This window comes from Anguilla rostrata, chromosome 3, assembly GCF_018555375.3.
Source record: "Anguilla rostrata isolate EN2019 chromosome 3, ASM1855537v3, whole genome shotgun sequence".
Classification (NCBI taxonomy): domain Eukaryota; kingdom Metazoa; phylum Chordata; class Actinopteri; order Anguilliformes; family Anguillidae; genus Anguilla; species Anguilla rostrata.
Genome location: NC_057935.1, coordinates 2,774,587 through 2,799,682, shown reverse-complemented (window position 1 = coordinate 2,799,682; position 25,096 = coordinate 2,774,587). Strand labels below are relative to the sequence as shown.

At 48.4% G+C, this 25,096-nt stretch overlaps 1 protein-coding gene across 3 annotated transcripts; it reads left to right on the top strand.

The window, feature by feature from the left end:
- On the top strand, positions 1–24,707 carry LOC135249825 (glutamine--fructose-6-phosphate aminotransferase [isomerizing] 2-like). 3 transcript variants are annotated; one of them, XM_064325420.1, is made up of 20 exons: positions 1–156; positions 2,393–2,500; positions 3,964–4,068; positions 4,624–4,749; positions 6,258–6,316; positions 7,432–7,566; positions 9,058–9,119; positions 10,716–10,795; positions 11,659–11,730; positions 13,040–13,157; positions 14,751–14,914; positions 16,074–16,169; positions 17,762–17,859; positions 17,974–18,094; positions 18,239–18,396; positions 18,725–18,839; positions 21,017–21,144; positions 21,966–22,133; positions 22,808–22,969; positions 23,436–24,707. In XM_064325420.1, exons 1-20 carry the CDS (start codon positions 150–152, stop codon positions 23,478–23,480), a joined length of 2,127 nt encoding a protein of 708 aa, XP_064181490.1. In that variant the 5' UTR covers positions 1–149; the 3' UTR covers positions 23,481–24,707. The 3 variants fall into 3 exon arrangements, with proteins under 3 accessions (XP_064181490.1, XP_064181489.1, XP_064181492.1); XM_064325419.1 differs by lacking the exon at positions 1–156 and adding an exon at positions 906–1,367; XM_064325422.1 differs by lacking the exons at positions 1–156; positions 11,659–11,730 and adding an exon at positions 1,027–1,367.
- The last annotated feature ends 389 nt before the right edge of the window (positions 24,708–25,096 follow it).

Below are 25,096 nucleotides of genomic sequence, written 5' to 3'. Positions count from 1 at the left end.
GGTGGAGCGCTTGCTTTCTGGGACACGTTTTAAAATCAGTCGTGGGAGCAGCAATGTTGAAGTTTCACTTGGATTTCAAACAGGAAGGACCGGAGCATCACAAAAGACGTTTTCTCGCTACAACCTGCAGTTTCGGAAGAGCCTGAATAATGTGTGGTAAGGGCAGGGTTTGTCCTGAATCGCGCAGCTAGCTACGTTTGGCTGTCAGTCAGCGCATTCACCCAGCTAAGCAAGCTAATACTAACGAACTGACCAGTTATGGGATGGATCCTAGCAACTGGCGTATGCTATATTTTTATAGGGGGTGGTACGGATTGAACTTTTTAACACGTAACGCTATTTGAGTGATTTACTCGGGGAAAGTATTAGTTTCGCCTCCTTTGCGATTTAGCTATGTTATCTAAGCTTAGCAATTTATTTTACTGTAACTGCCACCGACTTTAGATAATCAACTTTGATAATTCACGCCGTCTAAATGAACGTTAACTATTTAACCCCATATCTCCCTATCTGCAAGCCGTGATTTTGTGAAGTTGGGTCTTTCCTCTAAATCAGAGCAGTTGTCTCGGCGTATAAATACTAGCTAGCCTAATATTAACAGTTTTTGCTGGCGATGGTTGTAACTTCGATTTAGTTATAGACAGGACACTTTCGAACTATTGCTCGTACACCAGCTTGGCAACTAAATGAATCTTAGCAAACATTACGTGTCAAGTTCCGTACACTCCCCTCTGAGGTGTTTTCGTTAACTTAGCATGCTACAGTACTAACATCATTGACTGATTGTTTCTTTAAACGATGCTAAGTTATGGGACTGAAGCATGTTGGTTTTAAAGTTAGCCTACCTGAATACATCAATACAAACATGGTTTTGTTTGCAGCTAAGTTCACTGTGACATTATGTAGTCTATACTGTTAATGTCGTCACTCAACACGTTTATTTTGTGTAGTAAGCCTGATGACACCGTCTTATTTTGTATGTAGGCTACAATAAACAAGTGCAGCTAATATTAATAATCAGTTCTTTAAAGTATATTTACTAACTTAACTTTTTATGGCGCTAATGTTAGAGTCCTGTCGACTGTCTGAACTTCACCACCATTTAGCTGAATACAACTATCGTCGTCTGCAGCCTAACGACGTAGGCTACACACCAGAAGAGTTATACGAGCGGTATTTTTTCTAATCGCCTCACTGTTCAGCCAGTTCGACACTTTGAAAACTACGTTTGGTGCACGTTTAAGTCAAATTAATTAAACTTAAGATCGCCGGAGCCCGAAATCAAATATCCTTTACGGAAGATGCAAATTATGTCATGCTTGGACGGGGACAGCGGCGCTGGCCCACGTACCCGGGGCGATTTGGTGGTGAAAGAGGTTTACCTTGCCGAACACTGCTTGCTGTGTCTGTGACTCAATAGACATCTGTGCTGAAAACTGCCCATTCCCTCGACCCACAACTCCCAAGACTCAACACATCCAGCCGTTTTTGCACGGCGTCGCTACTGTAGCCATACCTTCATAAAACTTGCTGTGCCCAGGAACTGTTAAAACCTAGAGAACAATATCTCTCACTATTACTGTGGTTTATGGTTTGAATTGGTTTAGAATCTCGAGCCGATTCTTGTTTGAGCTGTTTTACTACAGTGATTCATCTTATAGCCTATAGTGTCTTACGGGAGGTTGTTTAATCATTATCTTTAACAATCACACTGCCTGCGTAACGAATATTTGTATTTGATAAAGAAAAAGTAATAGTGTGTATTGTCTGTGCTTTATTGTCATCGCTTTCTACGTATTTCTGTGGAAAACCATTACTATAGTCTATATCTCATCGATATAGACTGTAGTAATTCTGAACGGTCGGTTTCCCACGCTGTAAAGTGATACTACTCTTAGTCAAAGCAACGCATTGTATTTATTTTCTTATTCATTGTTTTGTATTGAATTGTACAGTCTAGAAGTCAGGGCTGCTGAACTGTTTAAAAAGCTGATAGAAGATGAAAAGAAGAAATAATATCTGTAGTTGCAAATGGCAACATTTTGGGGGGTATTGTGCCTGTTTAAAGGCCTCTAGAAGCACACGAGCGTTGCCATATTGTGTAAACCTGCACCGACTCTGTCAGCTGTTTTCTTTGCCACATGAATAGAACTTGAATATAAAAATATATTTTTTCTTATATATGCGTGCCACTACGCACTTACGTAGGCCCACTTAGAAAAGAACCACGGTCTGCAACGTGATCCAAAATAACCGTATTTATGCTGCCTATCGGTTGAGAACAATTTTACTTCAGGGTGAACACGTAATATGCCCCCCAAAACGATGACTTGTAAGTGCTGTTTAAAAGTGGAGGGGGAAAAAAAGACCTTTTCTGCCCAACTCTCCGCAGGGATTTTTGCCTACCTGAATTACCGAGTGCCACGGACCAGGAAGGAGATATTCGAGACACTGGTTAAAGGACTTCAGAGACTTGAGTACAGAGGTTATGATTCAGCAGGTAAGACCTCAGCTCATTCACTGATGAAGGGGGTGCACCACTTGGCGAGCTACACCTAAATTTAGCTGCATTCCTTTTCAGACCTGTCTTGTCGGCTAAATAAAGCTGGTAGTTGGCTCACTTTTTTTTTTTTCGTTCCCTTGGCGCTAAGTGTGCCTAGCCGAGAACATATTTTATATTTAACGTGAGTCTCTGAAAGGACGATTGACAGGTAGTCCAGTGAAATTCCCGCATTCTGAAACAGAAGCTCTTTTACGGCTTTGAGCGTGGATGAGCCAGGTGAGCTGAGTGACACCTGTATGTCACCCCGCCCGTGTGCATTGCTGGCTGCAGTAACCCGTTACGACTGAGCACAGGTAAACCCAGATGTGCACACCTGATCTCCTGACTCAACGCCTCGTCCAGCTGGCTTTTCAGGAAGCCGTTTTGGTCAACGCCATAATTCAACACTATTCATCGGCTTTTTCCCTGTGGGTCACACGCAGACCAGCCCCAGTGGCCTAGCAGTGCGTGTAGATGGCTATAACTCACCCTGGGCCCAGAGTGCTGTAGCCACATTCTGAAATGCTACGCATAGCGTGCCCCTGAAGTCTTCCTCTGTGGTGCTGTGCGAGTTCTGTGTAGCAGCAGTGCTTCTGCAGCTCTGGCCCCCGTCCAGAGAGGCCCAGCCGGCCCTGTTAAACACACATCGCACACACACAGACGGAGGCACACGTACACACACCCTGAGTTTGTTCATCCTGCCCAACAGGATGTGCAGTGTAGGCAGTGCTCTGCACCTCTGCCACGGGTGCAGGGATACACACACATGCACACACACACACACACACACGGACGCACAGACACACACACACACACACACACCAAATCCTGGAGGCAGGGACTGCGTTTTGGCCGAATCATGTGCCAGACGGTAAACAGTATGGCTGCTGTATGTCCGAAAACGCAGTACTTTATTAGAGCAGAGTAAAAGTGAAACCTAGTCACACCCCTCCTAAGGATATATTAGTGTCATGAACAGGCCATTCCACCCATCTTGGCTCATAATTTTTAACATATCTAAAATAAATGCTGTTACCTATATTTATATAGTACTTCTTATGAATGAAATATAATTCCTGTACAGCATTAGCCTTTAATGAAAATGCTTGTTTTTTCAACCGGCAATAGAAACAGTGAACATGAATTAATCTTACAGTACGTTTTCAGTGTTGGCATGTCACTGTTCCCAGTTTAGCCTTTGGATTGAAGTTTCTGTACATATTTATACAGGTAGGTTATTCATTGAAGCAACACAGGTTATTGGCTTTGTCTAAGTGCAACAGCAGTGTCCCTCCTGGATTCAAGCCCGCAACCACCCGTATCATCACACCGCATGCTTCTAACCTCATTGCTTATTCCACCTTCCTGGAGTACGTATCGGGCTCAGCGTTTTTTTCTTCTTCTTCTTCTTCCTTCGTCAGGCATTGCGGTGGACGGCCCACAGAAAGAGGCGAAGGATGACAACAATAACATGTGCCTGATCAAGAAGAAGGGGAAGGTGAAGGCGCTGGATGAAGAGCTGTACAGTAAGTCCGCTGCTAGCCTCTTCTTCAGAGCAGCCACCGGATTTACGACATTAAAGGGATGTTTCGCTTTGGTGTAGCGCAAGTAATTTTGTGGAGCTCCCCCCCAGTGCGTACTAGCAACATCAGATGTCCATGGTGCCTGTTAATGGCAGCACATTGAGCCTCTTGGTTTTCCGTGACCTCGCCGAAAGTATTCGTTTTAACCGGAAAACCCAGCAGAAACGGTGCTGGCTTTACCGGTTAAAACGGGGGACGTCTGACGTTGCCAGTATTTACACTACGCAAACACACCGGGGTAATCTCCACAAAATTACTTGTGTTATACCAAAATTAAATCATCCCTTTAAAGGTGTGAGGTCACATGTGATTAGAATGATTGTAACTGAACATTCTAATGCTGATGTAACAATCACAACTTGTAATTCAGCGGAGTTCTAGACCCCCTCCCGTCCCACACCCTCTGTCTACCCACATAGGAACTTGTTGACCAGCCCCTGAATGATTGCTTGCCCGTGGAGTTGTTCACTGATGGTCTGGTTGGATTTGTGCCGATAGAGAAGGACTTCCTGGACCTGGAAGAGGTGTTTGAGACCCACTTTGGCATTGCTCACACCCGCTGGGCGACACACGGCGAACCCAGCCCCGTCAACAGCCACCCGCACCGCTCCGACAAGAACAACGGTAATGTCCCGTCTGACTGCCACTGACATGACATTACATCGTATTACATTACATTAGTTGCATTTCGTCCCATTACATTATGTCACAATACATTACATTACTTGTAGTAGACACTCTCGTTCAGGGCCATTTACAATGTAAGGGATCTTTCTGTCCATTTGTGCCAGTTTTTGTGGTTTTTTGTTCTCATCTGAGAATGTGTCTTTCAGTGTAGGCTTTTCATTTACGTCATTCACATCTTTTAAACCTGCCTGCTCATGCCAGTTCTTTGGGCACTTTGATTGATACCTGGTGGCAGAAGAGACGGACTTTCTCAAGCTCTCTCATTAAGACGATGTGCAGATTAATCCGGATGATCCTTCACATTTATTCTGCTCACCGTTCGTCCCATCCACTCGCCGTGAGGATCGGAGAATTTGCACAGCGTGACCACTGGCACAGCCGGATTTGGGGGGGAAAAAAAATCAGTCTCATGACACGCTCGTGTGCAACAAATAATAGCTCTGAATAGCCAGCACCGTTTTGGTTAGCTCTGAATAGCCAGCACCGTTTTGGTTAGCTCTGAATAGCTAGCACCGTTTTGGTTAGCTCTGAATAGCCAGCACCGTTTTGGTTAGCTCTGAATAACCAGCACAGTTTGGTTAGCTCTGAATAGCCAGCACAGTTTTGGTTAGCTCTGAATAGCCAGCACTGTCTTGGTTAGCTCTGAATAGCCAGCCCGTTTGGTTGGCTCTGAATAGCCAGCACGTTTTGGTTAGCTCTGAATAGCCAGCACCGTTTTGGTTAGCTCTGAATAGCCAGCACCGTTTTGGTTAGCTCTGAATAGCCAGCACCGTTTGGTTAGCTCTGAATAGCCAGCGCCGTTTGGTTGGCTCTGAATAGTCAGCACCGTTTTGGTTAGCTCTGAATAGCCAGCACCGTTTTGGTTAGCTCTGAATAGCCAGCACCGTTTGGTTAGCTCTGAATAGCCAGCACCGTTTGGTTAGCTCTGAATAGCCAGCGCCGTTTTGGTTAGCTCTGAATAGCCAGCACCGTTTTGGTTAGCTCTGAATAGCCAGCACCGTTTTGGTTAGCTCTGAATAGCCAGCACCATTTTGGTTGTGTGGGAAGATGAGTGTTCTCTAGCGGGAACCACAAGGCTGCGGGATTTCTGTGTGGGGCTGTGCTGGAATGTTAGCTGTAGCCCGAGTTAGCGCTCTGCTAAAGCGTGCGCTCGGGTGCGATGAAGGATGGGGGGCGGCGGTTAATTGAAATCATGACAGGGTCTAAGGTACAAGATGCCTTAGCCAGGCGCGGTATTCCATCAATGGCAGACATTTAAACAAGCCCTTTCACGCGACTCCGTTTGACGCCTGTCCCAACCCCCATGTGCTTTCAAACGAAACGCCACCAAACAGGAATGTCGCCAGACCGGACGGTTCTGCTCACGTCACACGACAAGATAACGTTTGAAATTTCTTTTTCTTTTTTTTTTTCTTTTGTCTTTCCTTCTTTTTTTTTTCCTCTAGAATTTGTCGTCATCCACAATGGAATCATCACCAACTACAAGGAGCTGAGGAAGTATCTGGTGAGTATTACTCAGAAACTAATGCACACGCCCAAAAAAAAAAAAAAAAAAAAAAATTATTATCACGCGCGTCCAGCCTCATTTCAAAGAGAACCGGCCCTAATCCCCGCTAACACCGAAACCACGTGTAAACGGAGAGAGCGACAGTTCAGAATTCCAGCGATTGATTTGTGCCATGGCGTCAGCAGAAAGCAGGGCTTCTGTTTGTGATGCTGCGGGGAAAAGCTCTCATTCCTCGCTAATTCCTGGCCTTGAAAAAGATGGCCGATTGGCTGTTACGCGTGAGGAACAGAGTCTGTTCACCAGGCAATATTATCAACAGAACAGGTAAAGCCAGTGCGTCCCGTCTGAGGTATTGTGCTCACGGAAGTATAAATTCCAACCCCATTCCACAGTTTAAAAGGGGGTGCAATGCATACCTGATCGGCATGTCGTAGAATCTTTCTGGGGGGGCCGAGGGGCGTGGGGGGGGGGGGGTTCAAGGAAATAAAAATATTATTTTTTGCTTCAAAAAAGTTTGCTTGAAAATGAATCCACGAGAAATGTTTATCACCCCAAAGCGCAGAACATTTGGCCTTTTTGCCGGATGGGTGTGTCGGGGCAGGACGATTGTCTGGGAGGTTTTGACATTCGATACGTTCGCACGCTATTCGGTTCCCCTGCCCGCCCGGTGGATGGAACGTCCGTGTTCCTCAGCCTGCTGGAGGCCGATCTTACGTGGACGTTCGCGTGCTGACCCAAATTTCTCGTCGGTGGCCCGTGTGGTATGTTTGAGCCGAAACTCGTCCCGTTTCGGTGGCACTTTTCCCCAAGGCTGAGGCCTTTCGGGGTTATCAAGCCCACGCTTGACGCAGCGCTGGGGCTCGCCTCGTTTATCGGTGAACCCGGTTTCTCCGAAACGGCCTGTTCTCTACATTGTGTGCTCATAAATGCCTGGTCCTCCCCACCAAACGGGTTTTACTTCACAGGTTTAATTCTTTGGAGGAAGGACCTAAATGGCACGTAGAGCGCCGTGGGACAAGGTATTTATGACTGTGTGTTTTCGATAATGAAGGACTCTTCCCTCTCTCTCCCCACCCTCCAACCCCACCCGCCCCCCCCCGCCCCTCCCGCAGAGCTCCAAAGGGTACGAGTTTGAGTCGGAGACAGACACGGAGGTCATTCCAAAGCTCGTCAAGTACCTGTACGACAACCGGGAGAGCGAGCATGTGTCCTTCGCAACGCTGGTGGAGCGCGTCATTCAGCAGCTGGTGAGTTGCACTGGCTTCTGGGAAATGTAGTCATGGACTCTGCGTTCAGCAACACATAGAAACGGGCAGGGCCACCTCTGACAGGCTGTCAGCCGTGATTGGCCGCATGTGTCCTGAGACTTCGTTAAAGTTATGGTTCAACCAACCAGCTGAGTTAACGTCATGTGCATATTTTCTCAAATATTATATATATATATATATATATATATATAGAGTGCAGGTTGTGCCAGTAAAGTATTAGCGACTAGTCTTGCTGCAGATTTCCCACTCTTATTTTGCTGAATGTATGTTGCATGGAAGGAACGGTTGCAGAGGATTATGGGAATTGGAAGGGCTGTTGCAGAGGATTGTGGGTATTGGATGGAGCTCTTGCAGAGGATTGTGGGTATCGGCATGAGCGGTTGCAGGGGACTGTGGGTATTGTGGGAGAGTTTGTGCTTCCTGCTTGGAAGTCATTTGACTGAGGAGTAATCCAAGATGATAAGAGTCAGGTAGAACCTGAGAACGCTCGGTCCAAAGATCTTAATGTGGTCTGTGGTGTTAAACCTTTTAAATCCGACTGCACGTTGGCTGTACTTCCTGTAGAAAATCAAGGCCGTTTTTTGTGTTGATTTAGTTAATTTGCTATTTTTTTCTAATCCTGCGCCCTTTGTTTCTGATTGGCTGGGAGATGCTTGGGAAGCGTGTGAGGTAATGGGCTGTGTTCAGGGAGTGACGTGTCCTGGCCAGGAAACGGGTCCTCCGCAGTGTGTGGCGTACGGCGTTTTTGGGCAACCCCCCCCCTTCCACCCCCGGATCGCGCACGCAGAGGCGCTCCTCCCGAACTGGCCTGGCGTGACGCGTGTTTCCGCCCCTCCGAACGCCGTTGCCGTGGCGTGATTCCGGAAAAACGGTTGCCGTGGCGACCGGCCCGACGTCCTCCTCCGCATCTGGCCAAAGCGGAGGGGCTGGGCGATCTTAATCGCCAGGAAAAATCCTCCGCTCGATTTTCTAAATGTATTTTAGAAAACCGATTTAGCCTCCCTACCCGCCCTCCCCCCACCCCCCCCCCTTCTATTTTTGGGAATAGGTCGATCGCACCAGCGGTAAACGCACACGTTAAGAAGTGTTTTTTAAACGGAAAGCAGAATCTTCTGACTGGAGCTTCAGTGGAGGAGGACAGCCAGGAGGAAGTACACAGGCTAATGGAAAACAGATCCAGCTGGTTAAAATACTCCCCCCCCCCTTCCCTCTCCCCCCGTCATCGCGGGTGAGAACTCTGTCGGTCTGGGGGGTGGGGGGGGTCAGAGAGTTGCCTTTACAATAGCAGTCTTATTCCCCCTCTCCCCACCCCTGTCCTGCAGTCCCTCCCCCCCTCCATTCGTTTTTGGGAAGGGGGAGGGGCGTGTTACTGTAAATGGGGGTCACTTGGTGAGGGGTGCGATGTTACGCACGTTCACGTCTCTTTCTTTCTCTTTTATTAAAATTAAAATGTCTCCCTGTCTTCCTCAGGAGGGAGCCTTCGCCCTGGTCTTCAAAAGCACACGCTTCCCAGGCGAAGCAGTGGCCGCCAGGTCAGTACAGCATCTCTCTCTCTCTCTCTCTTTCTCTCTCTCTCTCCCTCTACCTCTCCCCCTCCCCATATCTCTCTCTCTGTCTCTCCCTCCCTCTTCCCCCTCTCTCTCCTTATGTCCCTCTCTCCCTCTCCCCCTTTCTCTCTCTCACTCTTCTCCCTCCCTCTCTCCCTCTCTCCCTCTCTCTATCCCACTGTCTTTCCATCTCTCTTTCGCTCTCCCTCTCCCTCCCCCCCCCTCCCTCTCACTGGAAGTAATTAAGTGAAAGTACAGCTCGCGTCAGAATAAAAGTCTAGTATTAAGTAAACAGAGCAGCGGCTTGCGTGCTGATTGGCTCTGATAGTCTGGCGGACCTGTGCTTTCTGCTCCCTGTCCCGGGCCGCTGGACCTTCCCCGGCGGTGCCAGGAGCGCTGGAGCGCCTCGCTGGGGGTCGGCTCGGCAGCGTCGCCCTGACGATTTGACCTCATGACCCTCCCGTGTCCCGGGGGTCAGGGGCTGTCTGCCGAGCTCCAGCTGCGCAGACCTCAGCAGATACTGACCCAGCACACCTCCGCTTCTCTCTGTAGCTCTCTCTCTCTCTCTCTCTCTCCCCACTGAGGAATGGTTACGGTTAAGGCACTGGGTAGACTCTCTCTCTCTCTCTCTTTCTTGCCCTCGCTATTGCTCTTTCTCTCTGTCTCTTTCTCTCTGTCTCTCTTGCGGTCTCACTATTGCTCTATCGCTCAGTTTCTCTCTCTCTCTCGCTCTCCTCTCTCCCTCCCTCTCTCCCTCCCTTTTCCCTCCCTCCCTCTCTCTCTCTCTCTCCTCTCTCCCTCCCTCCCTCCCTTTCTCCCTCCCTCCCTCTCCCTCCCTCCCTCCCTCACAGGTATTCTCTGAGTAAGCTGTTTGCTGGTACAGGAATCGGTAATTAAATACCTGTTGTTCTCGGTCCCCGTTGTGCAGGCAGTAGCAGGGCTAGGACCTGTTTTACAGCCCAGAGCAGCTGCTGCTGTATTCAGGCACTTACCTGTACAGCTGCACTGAGCATAGTAAAGGTGATTTAAAAAATTACAGACAGCATATTTACACAAGTAAATACGGAATATCGTGCTATATATATGATTATATATACCTGACAAATAGCAGTGATCCTGTACAATATAGCCAATCGTAGGAAGAAGTTGATAAAGCGTATATTTAAACCTTATCTTATCTTTATCTCTCTCAATTCAATTCAATTCAATTCAATAATGCTTTATTGGCATGACTGTATGTAACAATATTGCCAAAGCAATTCACAATTAACAATGACAAATATGACACGATTAATACAATAAATTAATAAACAAATAAATAACCAAAGCCATAACCTACAGACAATCTACAAGTTAAATGACAAACACTAATAAGGACAAAAATAAAAATAAATACTACTAACAATACAGATAACGCAGATGGTGCCTCACTGGTTGTCCCTCATTTTGTGACAGGAGGCCACGCATTCTTCGTTCTCCCCGAGTATGTAGGGGAGTTTTTCGAAATTATTGTAATTAGAGAATTTAGGTGAAGTTATCTCTCTCTCTGTCTTTCTCTCTCTTTCTCCCCCTCTCTTTCAGGAGGGGCAGCCCTCTTCTCATCGGGGTACGGAGCGAGTTTGAGTTGTCCACAGAGCAGATCCCCATCCAGTACAACAGCGGTGAGCCCCACCTTCGTCTCAATTCCTCCTCACACTCCTCACTGTCCCACGTTTAAACAACAAGCATGAACAGGCATGTTCTGTAACATGTTTATATGCATGAACAGTCATGTTCTATAACACGCTTATATGCATGAACAGTCATGTTCTATAACATGCTTATATGCATGAACAGTCATGTTCTGTTACACGCTTATATGCATAAACAAGCATGTCCTGTTATGTTTTAACAATATGCATGTATGGTCATGTCCTGTTGCATGTTTTGTGACATGCACGCAGTCGTTTCTCATGTATTGTTTTAACTGCATGCATGAACAGTCATGTCCTGTCACACATGGTAACGATGGCTGGAGCCCTACCTGTGCGTCTAATACCCCTCACATGACCCAGGTATAACCCCGGGTTCCACACAGCTCAGCTTCGGACTGACCCAAAAGCACAGTTTAGGGGACCGACCCTCCATCTTGTCCTGTGTTTTACTGGCCCAAATTTCCTCACGCAGAAACAACGCTCTGAAACTTCTATGTTTGAGGGAAATGGTGTTCGTGTGAATGTGTAATAGAACCGAAAACCTCAGGAATTGTCTTAATTTTCGCCGGCGAGGATCGCGGCTAGGTTTTTGTCGTATTGTCTCCATTGGCTTCCGTTAAAACGGGTGGCTGAAGCACCCGTACCGGAGCCAGCCGCACTGGCGCTAGTGAGCAGCGTCTCAGAACAGGACCAGGAAGTGAGCTTCAGAAGCGCAGCCCGGTTTTGGCCCCCTGGTTCGGTGTGTGAAAGGGGGTACTGATGAGTATTGCATTGACTAACCCTGTGTGTGGTCACCTAACCGTTCCCCTGTTTGTGCTCCTTTCCTGTAGCTCCCCGCTACTCTATCATGCCTGACTCCGCCCCCAAGGCCACACCCACCACTGACAGTCAGGGCGTGGCAGGTGGGCTTTTCGAATCCTAACCCCACCCTGCTTCTCCCCCACCTCTTCATCCTCCACCTCTGTGCCGTCCGTACTGCTCAGCATTACGAACCTTAACGGCCAGATTAGGGGGTGTTAAACGGTCCAGGTTTGTGCCGTCTCACAGGACCGCCGAATTCTGCAGAGCTCGGCGCGCACGCTGTTCCGGAACATTTCCGCTGTAAGACTCGGCTTTGTCACCTGAAGGCACTTGCGAAGATTAATGAATTAACAAGGCCTTTGTTCGCATCACGTTATCTCGAAAAAATTATTTTCTCTTATTTGAAGTAATCGATCAAGATCAGTTTTTTTATTGTTATTTAATAATGTGGAATGATAACTTATCTTGTTGTTACAGGAAGTATTCTTTGTTAAGTCACTTGGGGAAAATTCTGTCTGACTGAGCCATCCGCCAGATCAATTTCAGTCTTTGAACTTCTCTTGGCCTGTTTTTGGGGAGCATCTGCGTTCAGCGTGTCTGCGCAACACCCCTCAGTTTACCACCTGACACTCAACATCAGTTTACCACCTGACACTCAACATTTCACAGCTTTCCGTGGAGATCTCCATCGCCTTGTGAAGGCTTCATCCGATTGGTTATAGAGCCTGTCAGTCGAAGAATAGGAGTGAGACATTGGTGGGCTTCCTGCACCAAGCCCGCCCCTTCTGGGGGAGCACGCTGGAGATGTCTAAACTGGATCGCTGACACATTATCTGCGTGGTTAAGATTTATTGTCCGTTCCTTGGGAGCAGTTCATCTGACAGATAGGGAGGTGGTTTAAAGTCCAAGGCTTAAGGGGGGGTAATGGGGGGGGGGGTGTTGGAGAAGGAGGGAGGGGGTAGGGGGTAGGGGGTATGGGGGTAGGGCTGGCCTTGCAGTCCAGACAAACCGCCACTGTTGAGTCTGCCCTCATTCGCAATCGCAGACCAAAGTGCACTGAGACAAACTGTCCAAACACAATGACCTAAACATGGGTAATAACACCATAAAATGTGCTGCTGCTCCCAGCGATTACAGCCTGTCCAGGAGCTTGATCCGCTCCTGTTAAATCACTTGATCAGCCCAAGTCCTGCTCCGTTCTCCATTAATGACAGCGGTACAAAGGTTTGCTTGTCGTCACGTTGACAAGAGATGTCAGTCATAAGTAATAACTTCGCCGTGGTGATGAGGCTACCTGGTGGGCTTTCGGGCGTAGCTCTTGTGTTTGGAGCAGGAAGCCCCTCCCCTTTGTGGGCGTGGCTCCGCGTTGTGACTGACAGGTGCGTGCCCTCCCCCCCCCCCCCCCCGCAGGCCACCATTCGGACGGCGTGCAGGTGAGGAACCGGCAGAATCGGAAGGAGAGCGCTATGGCCCTGGACTCGGTGGGGGACGGGAAGGCCGTGGAGTACTACTTCGCCTCCGACGCCAGGTGAGCTTCCGGAGAGGGGCGGGGTCAGCCGCACCTCCGCCTGTCATTTCAGCGTCCAGCCGACGCTCTTATCCGGAGTCACTCGCACCGCTTTTACTCTGCACACACAGTCCCCTCACACAGCTGGGTCTTAATCCAGATTAAGCATTTCCTTAAGGGTGCAAAAGCAGAAGCCTCAGCTGGGAATCGAACCCGCAACCATTGAGCTACAAAGCCATAAATCACAAGCGAATGTTGTTGAATAACATGAAACATGATATTTAGTGTATTTAAAAGTGGTAAAATTCTCAGACATGGAAAGACCGAAAAACAGAATAAAACAGTATTTTATACTGCATTAAGAAATAAGAACCTAATAGTGTTGCGGTCCCCACAGAGCCCTCTGCTGGTCAAAATCATATACTGCACTTTAAAGTTTGTTAAAGGAATGATAAAATACACTGTATGACCAAACGTATCTGGACACCCCTCGGTCTGGAGCTGTCTTGCATGGTTAGGGCTAGGCCCCTTAGTTCCAGTGAAGGCAAATCTTAATGCTACAGTAAATAATCACATTAGAGACAATTCTGTGCTTCCCCAACAGGCCTTTCCTGTTCCAGCATGTGTCCCTGGGCACACAGTGAGGACTATATAGAAATGGTTTTGCTGGGGTTGAAGAACTTGACTGGCCTGCACAGAGCCCTGACCTCAACCCCACCCAACACCTTTGGGATCAATTGGAAAGCCAACTGTGAGCCAGGCCTAATCGCCCAATCAGTGCCCAACCTCACTAATGCTCTTTTGGCTGAACGGAAGCAAATCCCTGCAGCAATGCTCCAATAGCTTGTATAAAGCCTTCACAGAAGAGAGGAGGTTGTTATAGCAGCAAAGGGCGGACCAGCTCCATATTAATGCCCATCATTTTGGGTGAGATGTTGAATGTCAGATGTCAACATACTTTTGGCCATGCAGTGTATTAATATGCTTCTTTAATCTTCAGTGAGAATTTGCTTAGAAGCGTAATCAGTCCCTTTGGTATTTACGTCTACGTCGCGTTTCTGGAATGCGGAAACAAGGTCTGCTGAAAGAGAGAAAGAGTTCTGAAGCTGAACGCCGACGTCTGGCGGACACTCGACACGTTGGACAGTGGACTCGGTTCCTTTCAGACAGAATTTCTGTTACCCAATACGCTATCATTACTTTACAAAGGGCAGATAATCCCTGTTTGGGGTTTGAAACTCAAGGACTTATTTTGGTTCTAGCAACTGTACTACAGGAAACCCAACAGCTTTGCGTGATTGCGGGAGGTGCTTGTGAACTGCCGAAATGTCAGCGAGACCTTGGGTGTGTCCCCAGTAAAAATAAATCAAATGCAAACATCACATTTAAAAAAATAAAAATAAAGAATTATAACTACGCAAGTGAAATTTAAATTCAAATATTTATTGGCCAGGTTCGGCTGCAGGTGCACAAATTTGAACTGAATGGCTGGAGTCCTTACCGATCCGTGTTCTGTTCCGTGCTAGCGGGAACGCACGCGTTCGAGAGTGTTTGGCTGTTTATGACTGATGTGACCCTTGACCCTTTCTGGCCCCGCCCCTTCCTGTGCCGCAGCGCCATCATCGAGCACACCAACAAGGTGATCTACATGGAGGACGACGACATCGCGGCGCTGAGGGAGGGGAAGCTGTCGCTGCACCGCGTCAGCCGCGTGGCGGGGGAGGAGCCTGTGCGCGCCATCCAGACCCTGCAGATGGAGCTGCAGCAGATCATGAAAGGTCAGAGGTCAAGGGGCGTCGCCCCCGGCGACAACACCATCAAAACCACCGGCGGCCAAGCCCAGGCCACTGCGGGCCTGGCGTAGAGCAAACGGTTACTGGATAAGTGTAGTGTAGGGGTTAGAGAACTGGGTGTGTGATGTGGAGGTTGCAGGTTTGATTCTTAAATGTGACATTGCAGTTGTGCCTGTGAGCAAGGTGCTGGATTGCTTCAATAAAGTATTCCGTTTTTAAAATGGATTGCATGTAAATGAATATGAAGTGTCTAAGCTGCTCTGGATTAGAGTGTTTGCTCGGTGCCTGAAATTAAAAAGAGGTTTAAAAAATGTAAAAAAAAGAGCTTGGGTAGGTCACCTAGTTGTAAAAACAGAACTGGTGAATTCACAGTTTATAATAGTTCATAATAATTAATGCACACTAATTATTTTTGTAATGAGTCGTCCCAGACAGTGTTGTCAGATATGATCAGGCAGAGCAGAACTGGAACAGCTTTAACTTGGGTTGAAGGCAAGCAGCGTGTGATCTGAGCACTTGGATGGACGAGGTGGGCGGGGCTGTTTTTTAAGGCGGAGGCTGTTGGCAGGCTTCCTTCAACACCCCCGATCTGGCGGTTCTGCCTGTCAGCTGGGGGGTAACGCCCACCCACCCACTCACTCCCCCCCCCCCCCGTCTGCCCCAGCACCACCCACAGAGTCTTTATTTGTCCTGGCGAATAGTTATATACGTGTCAGTTATATGCTATATCACGACACATATATGCTATAGAATAGCAGTTATATGCTACATCACAACAGATATGCTGTATCACAACACATATGCTATATCACAACAGTTGTGATACTGTAGCACATGCATTTTATATATTTATCAATAATTATTATTATTTTAGCAGACGCTCTTATCCAGAGCGACTTACACAGCTGTTCACATTTTTTTTTACACAGCGTATGTTTATACAGCTGGATATATACTGAAGAAATGGAGGTTAAGTATCTTGTTCCAGTACCTTGAGTACCTTGTGTCCTTCCTGGGAATCAAATGTGCAACCTTCTGGTTCCAAGGCCAGTTCCTGAGCCGTTGCACTGCATTGCTGACCTCCTAGCGTTAGCAGGTAGCCGTGCTTGTGAATGAGCGCGCGTTCGTCTCCTCCTCTTTGCAGGAAACTTCCAGGCCTTCATGCAGAAGGAGATCTTCGAGCAGCCCGAGTCCGTCTTCAACACCATGAGGGGGAGGATCTGCTTCGACGCCAACACAGGTACCGCCTCCCCAAAGATCACTGAGGGGTTAACAAGATGGTCAATGGTAAATGGACTGCATTTATATAGCGCTTTTATCCAAAGCGCTTTACAATTGATGCCTCTCATTCGCCAGAGCAGTTAGGGGTTAGGTGTCTTGCTCAAGGACACTTCGACACGCCCAGGGCGGGGTTTGAACCGGCAACCCTCCGACTGCCAGACAGTCGGTCTTACCTCCTGAGCTATGTCGCCCCTAAGATACTACAAATGCAACATTGCACACAACAAGTAGTATCCTGGGCCTTGTCCGAATCAGCCTGCTAACTGCAGCGTCCTCAAAACGTGGACTGTCTTACAAGCATACTGCAGTTAACACAATAACTTAATGCAGCGGTTCATATTCGTGTAAATGTTTCTATATTAAGACTGTGCCGTCTCACAGGATGTGAGTTAATGTCCCTGACTACAGTTTGATGACAGCCTGCGACCACTGTTCTCCCTCGACGTCCTTTACAACTTGTGTATCTTGTTATAATTCGTCATCCACCTTCGTCCGCCCTGAAGTCACATCCTGGTTCCACTGACTCCGCCCCCTCCATGCTCCCCGTCATCCACCCCTCAGTGCTGATAAAGCAAACGAGCAGGTTCCCCAGCCTGCAAGTCAAACAAAAGACCTGCCAGACAACAAAAGTGTGGGCGATCACAGTTGAGAACAGTTTTTCCAGGTGCTCAGGATGAACGGCAGGTCAGTTCAGGTGTGGGAGGAGCCACAGGGCAGCGAACCCGCTCCTCCACTTTCTCCTCCAATCACAGCGTTGGAAATAAAGGGCAGCGATGATGCAGGCGGGGTCTAAATGAGCTTCCAGCAGCTCAGAACGTCTGAACCTGTTTTTACTGCCTGTGTTCCTATGGGGACATGCACTGTGTGACCAAAAGTATCGGGAAACCCCTTGGTCTGTGGCTGTTTTTCATGGTTAGGGCTAGGCCCCTTAGTTCTGGTGGAGGCAAATCTTAATGATCCAGCAAACAATCACATTTCAGATGATTCTGTGCTTCCCCTACACTTTGGGGAAGGCCCTCTCCTGTTTCAGCATAACAGTGCCCCCCGGGCACAGAGCGAGGCACATGTGGAAATGGTTTTGTTGAGAACGGTGTTGAAGAACTTGACTGGCCTGCACAGAGTCCTGACCTCAACCCCATCCAGCACCTTTGGGATCAATTGGAAAGCCAACTGCGAGCCCTCAAGCCTCTCTGCTCACTCTCTCTCTCTGTCCCTCCCTCTCTCCCTCTCTCTCTCTCTCTCTCTCTCTGTCCCCCCCTCTCTCCCTCTCTCACTCTCTCTCTCTGTCCCTCCCTTTCTCCCTCACTCTCTCTCTCTGTCCCTCCCTCCCTCTCCCTCTCTCTCTCTCTCTGTCCCTCCCTCCCTTTCTCTCTCTCTCTCTCTGTCCCTTCTTGTCTCTCTGTCCCTCGCTCTCTCTCTCTCTGTCCCTCCCTCTCTCCTTCTCTCTCTCTCTCTGTCCCTCCCTCCCTCTCTCTCTCTCTCTCTCTCTCTCTCTGTCCCTCCCTCTCTCTCTCTCTCTGTCCCTCCCCCTCTCTCTCTCTCTCTATGCAGTCATCCTGGGGGGGCTGAAGGATCACCTGAAGGAGATAAAACGCTGCCGGCGTCTGATCATCATTGGCTGCGGGACGAGCTTCCACGCTGGAGTGGCGGTGAGTGGGCAGCAGGGGGCAGCGTGCTGGCGAAAGGGCACTGCGAGCAGCTGAGAGTCCGCGTCATGCTGATGATGACGATGGTAATGAGGAAGGCTTCCCTGCTCCCCTCAGACGCGGCAGATCTTGGAGGAGCTGACGGAGCTGCCCGTGATGGTGGAGCTGGCCAGCGACTTCCTGGACCGCAACACGCCCGTCTTCAGGGACGACGTCTGCTTTTTCATCAGCCAATCAGGTACCGGAGAACAGTGAGGGACACACACAGGCCACGCCCACCTGCCTGGTTACTGCATCCTAATCAGACCATTATTGCGCAATAATTAAAGTTCGTTAATGGCCGTTAACGCCCCCCCCCCGCCCCACCCCCGCCCCGCCCCAGGAGAGACGGCAGACACCCTCATGGCACTGCGCTACTGTAAGGACAACGGGGCGCTGACGGTGGGCGTGACCAACACCGTGGGCAGCTCCATCTGCCGCGAGACCGTCTGCGGCGTCCACATCAACGCCGGGCCCGAGATCGGCGTGGCCAGCACTAAGGTACGGACCTGCTGGCACAGCCTGGCCTGGCACAGCCTGGCACGGCATGGCATGGTATGGAACAGCATGACACAACATGGCCTGGCACGGCATGGCATGGCATGGTATGGCATGGCACAGCCTAGCACAGCGTGGCATGGAACAGCATGGCACAGCCTGGCACGGCATGGCACAGCATGGCACATCATGGCCTGGCACAGCCTAGCACAGCATGGCATGGCCCAGCAATAAAAAATTACACATACTGTAATAAACATGCCTTACCTCATTCATCACTGATCCCTGATTAATGCTGAACTGTGTGTGTGTGTGTGTGTGTGTTTTCCAGGCATACACCAGCCAGTTTGTGTCTCTGGTCATGTTTGCCCTGATGATGAGTGAGGACAGGCTGTCCCTGCAGAAGAGGAGGCTGGAAATTATCGACGGCCTCAAGGTGCTGCCAGGTGAGGCCTCCGCTCCTCTACCTGCAGCTCTGAGAGCCATAGCGCTAACACCGCTAACACACACCACTGAGCCATATCGCTAACACCGCTAACACACACCACTGAGCCATATCGCTAACACCGCTAACACACAACACTGAGCCATATCGCTAACACCGCTAACACACAACACTGAGCCATATCGCTAACACCGCTAACACACAACACTGAGCCATATCGCTAACACCGCTAACACACAACACTGAGCCATATCGCTAACACCGCTAACACACAACACTGAGCCATATCGCTAACACCGCTAACACACACCACTGAGCCATAGCGCCAACACCGCTAACACACACCACTGAGCCATAGCGCTAACACCGCTAACGCACAACACTGAGCCATATCGCTAACACCGCTAACACACAACACTGAGCCATATCGCTAACACAGCTAACACACAGCACTGAGCCATATCGCTATCACCACTAACACACAACACTGAGCCATATCGCTAACACCGCTAACACACAACACTGAGCCTTATCGCTAACACAGCTAACACACAACACTGAGCCATAGCGCTAACACAGCTAACACACAACACTGAGCCAAATTGCTATCACCACTAACACACAACACTGAGCCATATCGCTATCACCACTAACACACAACACTGAGCCTTATCGCTAACATCGCTAAACCCCACACTGAGCCATATCGCTAACACCGCTAACACACAACACTGAGCCATATCGCTATCACCACTAACACACAACACTGAGCCATATCGCTAACACCGCTAACACACAACACTGAGCCATATCGCTATCACCACTAACACACAACACTGAGCCATATCGCTAACATCGCTAACACACAACACTGAGCCATATCGCTAACACAGCTAACACACAACACTGAGCCATATCACTATCACCACTAACACACAACACTGAACCATATCGCTAACACAGCTAACACACAACACTGAGCCATATCGCTAACACAGCTAACACACAACACTGAGCCATATCGCTATCACCACTAACACTGAACCATATCGCTAACATTGCTAACCCCTTGAACCATAGCGCTAACGAACACTGCTAACGCCCCCCCCCCACACTGAGCCATAGCGTTAACACCACTAAACCCCCCCCCACACACACTGAGCCAACGTGAGGCCCCCCTCCCTTATACATACTTTTGCTCAGTGTCTGTTTGCACAGCTGCTGAAGGCCTGGTGCTTTGCTCAGGTGCAGAATGGAAGGTCCCAGCCATTAAACCTGAACCTGGAACCTGGAACATTTCCCATGATCCTCTGCTGTTCCAGCAATTTTCTCATTTCAGACACTCAGTAAAATAGAAAATAAAAATAAAATCTACCTTAAGCCGTGTTCTTTGCTTTTCATAAATTTTTATCCTTCCAAAAAAAAAAAAAAAAGGTTTATTGAAACCATCATTGCGGATTTAAAATCAACCGTAAAAAGATACAGCCTGAATAAATGCACATGGATGAGCGCAGTTTTCCATCTGCTTGCTTGTTGTCAGTCTTATTGTGTATTAGATGGAAATGAGACTTTCATTCCCCTCCAGGCCTTTCAGACTGCAGTGACTAAGCAGATCTAGAGGATGAACTCGCCAGCTAGAGGAAAATGTCTAGTGCTTTGTACGGCAAATTCACACCATGTGTGTCTTGTTTTGGCACATTAACACCAAGTGTGTGTCCTCTTATGACACATCAACAGCATATGTGTCCTCTTATGACACATTTACACAGTGTGTGTCCTCTTATGACACATTTACACCGAGTGTGTCCTCTTATGACACATTTACACCGAGTGTGTCCTCTTAAGACACATTAATACAGAGTGTGTTCTCTTATGACACATTTACACAGTGTGTGTCCTCTTATGACACATTTACACAGTGTGTGTCCTCTTAAGATACATTTACACAGTGTGTGTCCTCTTATGACACATTTACACCGAGTGTGTCCTCTTAAGACACATTAACACAGAGTGTGTCCTCTTATGACACACTTACACAGTGTGTGTCCTCTTAAGACACATTAACACAGTGTGTGTCCTCTTATGACACATTTACACCGAGTGTGTCCTCTTAAGACACATTTACACAGTGTGTGTCCTCTTATGACACATTAACACAGAGTGTGTCCTGGTTTACAGAGCTCCTAAAGCAGGTTCTGGCGCTGGATGAGAAGATCAGGAGCATCGCGGACGAGCTCTACCAGCAGAGGTCACTGTTAGTGATGGGGCGCGGTTTCAATTACGCCACTTGCCTGGAGGGGGCGCTGGTGAGTATCACATGCCGACACCTTTCTGTGTAATTTTCTTATTTTTACTGGGTCCCCTGTGCAAACTGTCTAGCTGTGTATGGATGTCGTAGAGTTGATAAGACAATCTCTTCTGTTCATCGAAAGAAGACATTAAAGGAGGCCTCGGTTGGCAGTTGTTTGTTTATGCTTTAGTTTTAAAAGCATAAATAAAGCGTGACAGTGTAGCACAGGAGCTTCGCTGAGTTACAGTTTGCTCTGGTAAGTGGAACGAGGTCGAGGCCCAGGTAGAAATGATTACACGCTACATTTCACACCGCGCTGGGGAGGCATTTTTACACGCAGAGAGATTAATGCACTGAGCAGACGTGTGGGACTCAGGGTAATATCAGAACCCTGAGAGCTCTAGACCAGCAGGCTCAATTGTGTGCTGGGTGCACGCTTGACTATTTTTTTTTTTTCTATTTTCACCTCTAAAATGTTTCCCCCACCTGCCTGTTTTAGGCAACAAGGGCCATTTTTCTGTTTCTGGTTATCTTTGAAAGTTTCTAGCCTTAATTACTTAATTAGCCCTCATATTTACGCCACTTGACATTTTCGCTGCATTTCTCGATAAGCGGGTAAATGACGAGCGAACCAGCGTTGGTGTGTACAGCCAGTTGGCGCATTTAGCCTAGGTAACCTAGGTGTAAACAAAATCCTGCATTGGCCTAATTTGGCACACTCTGATTCTACTAATTAGCAGCTCAACGAGGTCTCTAGCTGTTGAATGAGGTGTGGCTTTGTTAGAGTTGGAGAGGAAGCCTGCGTGACAGCAGTTGTTGATTGGTCGCTCCCCACAGAAAATAAAGGAGATCACCTACATGCACTCGGAGGGCATCCTGGCGGGCGAGCTGAAGCACGGCCCCCTGGCGCTGGTGGACAAGCAGATGCCCGTCATCATGGTGATCATGCGGGATGCCTGCTACACCAAGTGCCACAACGCTCTGCAGCAGGTGACCGCCAGACAGGTGAGGCTCGCCCCCGTCCGTCCGTCCGTCCGTCCGTCCGTCCGTCCGTCCGTCCGGCATCCAGCCCGCTTAATCCTGGTCAGGATCACGGGGGGTGGGGGGTAGGCGGTAAGGGGGCTGAGGGGTAGGATTCTGGTGGGTAGGGGAGTAGGGGGGTAGGATGCTGGGCGGTAGGGGGGTAGGGGGGTAGGATGCGGGGGGGTAGGGGGCTGGGGGGCTGGGGGGCTGGGACCTATCCCAGCACGTATTAGGTGAGAGGCAGAAATACACCCTGGTCAGGTTGCCTATCCATCACAGGGCACACACACGCCATTCACTCACACTCTCATACCTATGGGCAATTTAGAGTCTCCAATTAGTCTAATCTGAATGTCTTTGGACATGTGGGTTTAGGTTTTTTTCATGATTTGCCCACCCCAACAGCAATAATTATTTTTGGAGTTGGGGGTGTAAAGCTAAATCGATCCGGACCATTTTGAATCGTATCGGTGCAAAATTTGTGATGTTGCCAAATACTGAACTGTTGCCTGAAGAGTCGAAATGATCCTATCGTGGTGAAGCCTGAGGTTTGCACCGCTGCTGCTGAGGCTGTGTATCCCAGCATGCTTTGGGAAGAGCAGGGCGTCCCGCGGCAAGCTGCGTGACGCGTTCCTGTGCCCTCCCTCTCCTGTCAGGGCCGGCCCATCATCATCTGCTGCCAAAACGACCCGGAGATCACCAGCAACGCATACAAGACCATCGAGCTGCCGCAGACAGTGGACTGCCTGCAGGGCATCCTCAGCGTGGTCCCCCTGCAGCTGCTGTCCTTCCACCTGGCCGTGCTGCGCGGATTCGACGTGCGTTACCTGTGTGATGTCACTTCCCCCCCCATACCTGTGTGATGTCACCCCCCCCCCACCTGTGTGATGTCACTTCCCCCCTATACCTGTGTGATGTCACTTCCCCCCCTATACCTGTGTGATGTCACCCCCCCCACCTGTGTGATGTCACTTCCCCCCTATACCTGTGTGATGTCACCGCCCCCCCACCTGCGTGATGTCCCGTGCCCATCTACCTGTGTGATGTCACCCCCCCACCTGTGTGATGTCACCTCACCCCCTACCTGTGTGATGTCACTTCCCCCCTACCTGTGTGATGTCACCTCCCTTTACCTGTACAATGGCACCTCCCCAATACCTGTATGATGTGTTGTCACTTCCCCTCTGTCTGTAAGATGTCAATGCCCCCCCTCACTCTGGGTTTTTTTGTCTCAGAGAGGAGTTTGAGGCTTGTCTCACGCAAACTGTTCATCTTGGCTTTTAGGTGGACTGCCCCAGGAACCTGGCCAAGTCAGTGACAGTGGAGTAGTCTCCCACAGCAACCATCTCCCACGGCAACCGGCAGATTGTTGGAGGAGGAAACCTGCATTCCAAAGTGCAATCTTGTGTGTGAGTGTGTGGGTGCGTGTGCGTGTGTCTGCGTGTGTGTGTGCGTGCATGTGTGTGTGTGCGTGTGTGTGCGTGCGTATAATGACGTATATGCACCTATATAGTATGTCACTGAGAGATACTCCGGGGTATTGAATCTGTGCCATGGACTTCGGTGGGTAGGTTTTGTGCATCTCAAAAAAAAATACTGGAAGGTCGATCCAATCAGTGCATCATCATCCATTCTCCTGAATTTGCAGTCCCTTATACCATGCAGCTGAAATCTCCACCTTGTGCCTCACAATAAACACTGTGACTCACGTCCTTCCTCGTACACAACCAGGGGGGGCGGTGTAAAACACGGTGTTTACCTTTTTATAGTGAAGTGTTTACTGTTGTGCAATATTTACTTTGAGGCAAAACCAAAGAGTCCCAGTGCTGACAAATTGGTGGAAAATGTGAATGTCGGGAAATATTTGGAATGATTGCGTGCGCTCGTAGAGAGGCGAGGCCTCTTGGACCAATGATAGGCCTCAAGAAAAGCACTGACCAGTGAAGAGCTTGGGTGTCTGTGTGTTTCCACATGCTAATTAATGAACATCGGTTGATATTGACAGTATGGAGTTCCGGTTTTCTCTTTGTCAAACGTCATCTGGATAACACACACGGCTTGAAGGAACTCAGATTGGAGATCATTCCTTGTCATTTTGAAACTCCACCGATTTGATGTACTTCTCTGTTTGTTTTCTTTTAATATCTGAATTTAATTTTTTTTTAACAATTGCCCTTTTTATTAAAGTGGATGTTCTTACTTGGAAAGATAGATACATTCCGCCATTGCAACACATCCCAACATGCATTCCCTATCAAAATTTAAAAAAAAATTTTTAGTGTAATGTTTTTATAGTATTTATGACTTGTAAAGGAAAAAAGGTGTTTGTTCTGTCCGGTTTTGCTCGAATGGTAATTATGTCTCGATTTTTGTCTTTATAAAAATCTTTCCATTATTTTCTGCCTCAGTTTGTTAAAACTGTGAGGGGTTTGTGGGCTGCTTAAATAATACAGAGATCAGTTGCCTTAATGAAGATTATATTTTATATATTTTATCATAACTGGGGACTTCATAAATCTGTGAATGTAAAAAAAATAAAAATATTATCTGATCAGAGTTTCTGTGCTTTTGATGTTGAATTGGGAATCTGTGTGTGTATGGGGTTGGAATATTTCCTTGGACAGTAGCTCGTGCAGTTTGGGACCCAAGTCCTGTCACCCCTCGGTTTCGATGAAAATACACTCACATCCCCACACGCCTATGTCGATGTTATGTTTATGAAAGGCGCGTACGCTTAAATACACAGTTTAAGGTTTTACATACACAATTTGCATTGTTATACTAAGCAACTCGTTTGGGCGAACAGATAGGCTAGGGTGAAAGAGGACTGTGTTTTTTGTGTCTGTCAAAAGCGCTTTGCAAATAAACTTGAATGGAGCGTACACGGACCAAATCAGAGGACAGGGATATGACGTCACCTCTATGCCAGCTCCTCGTGGAAGCTG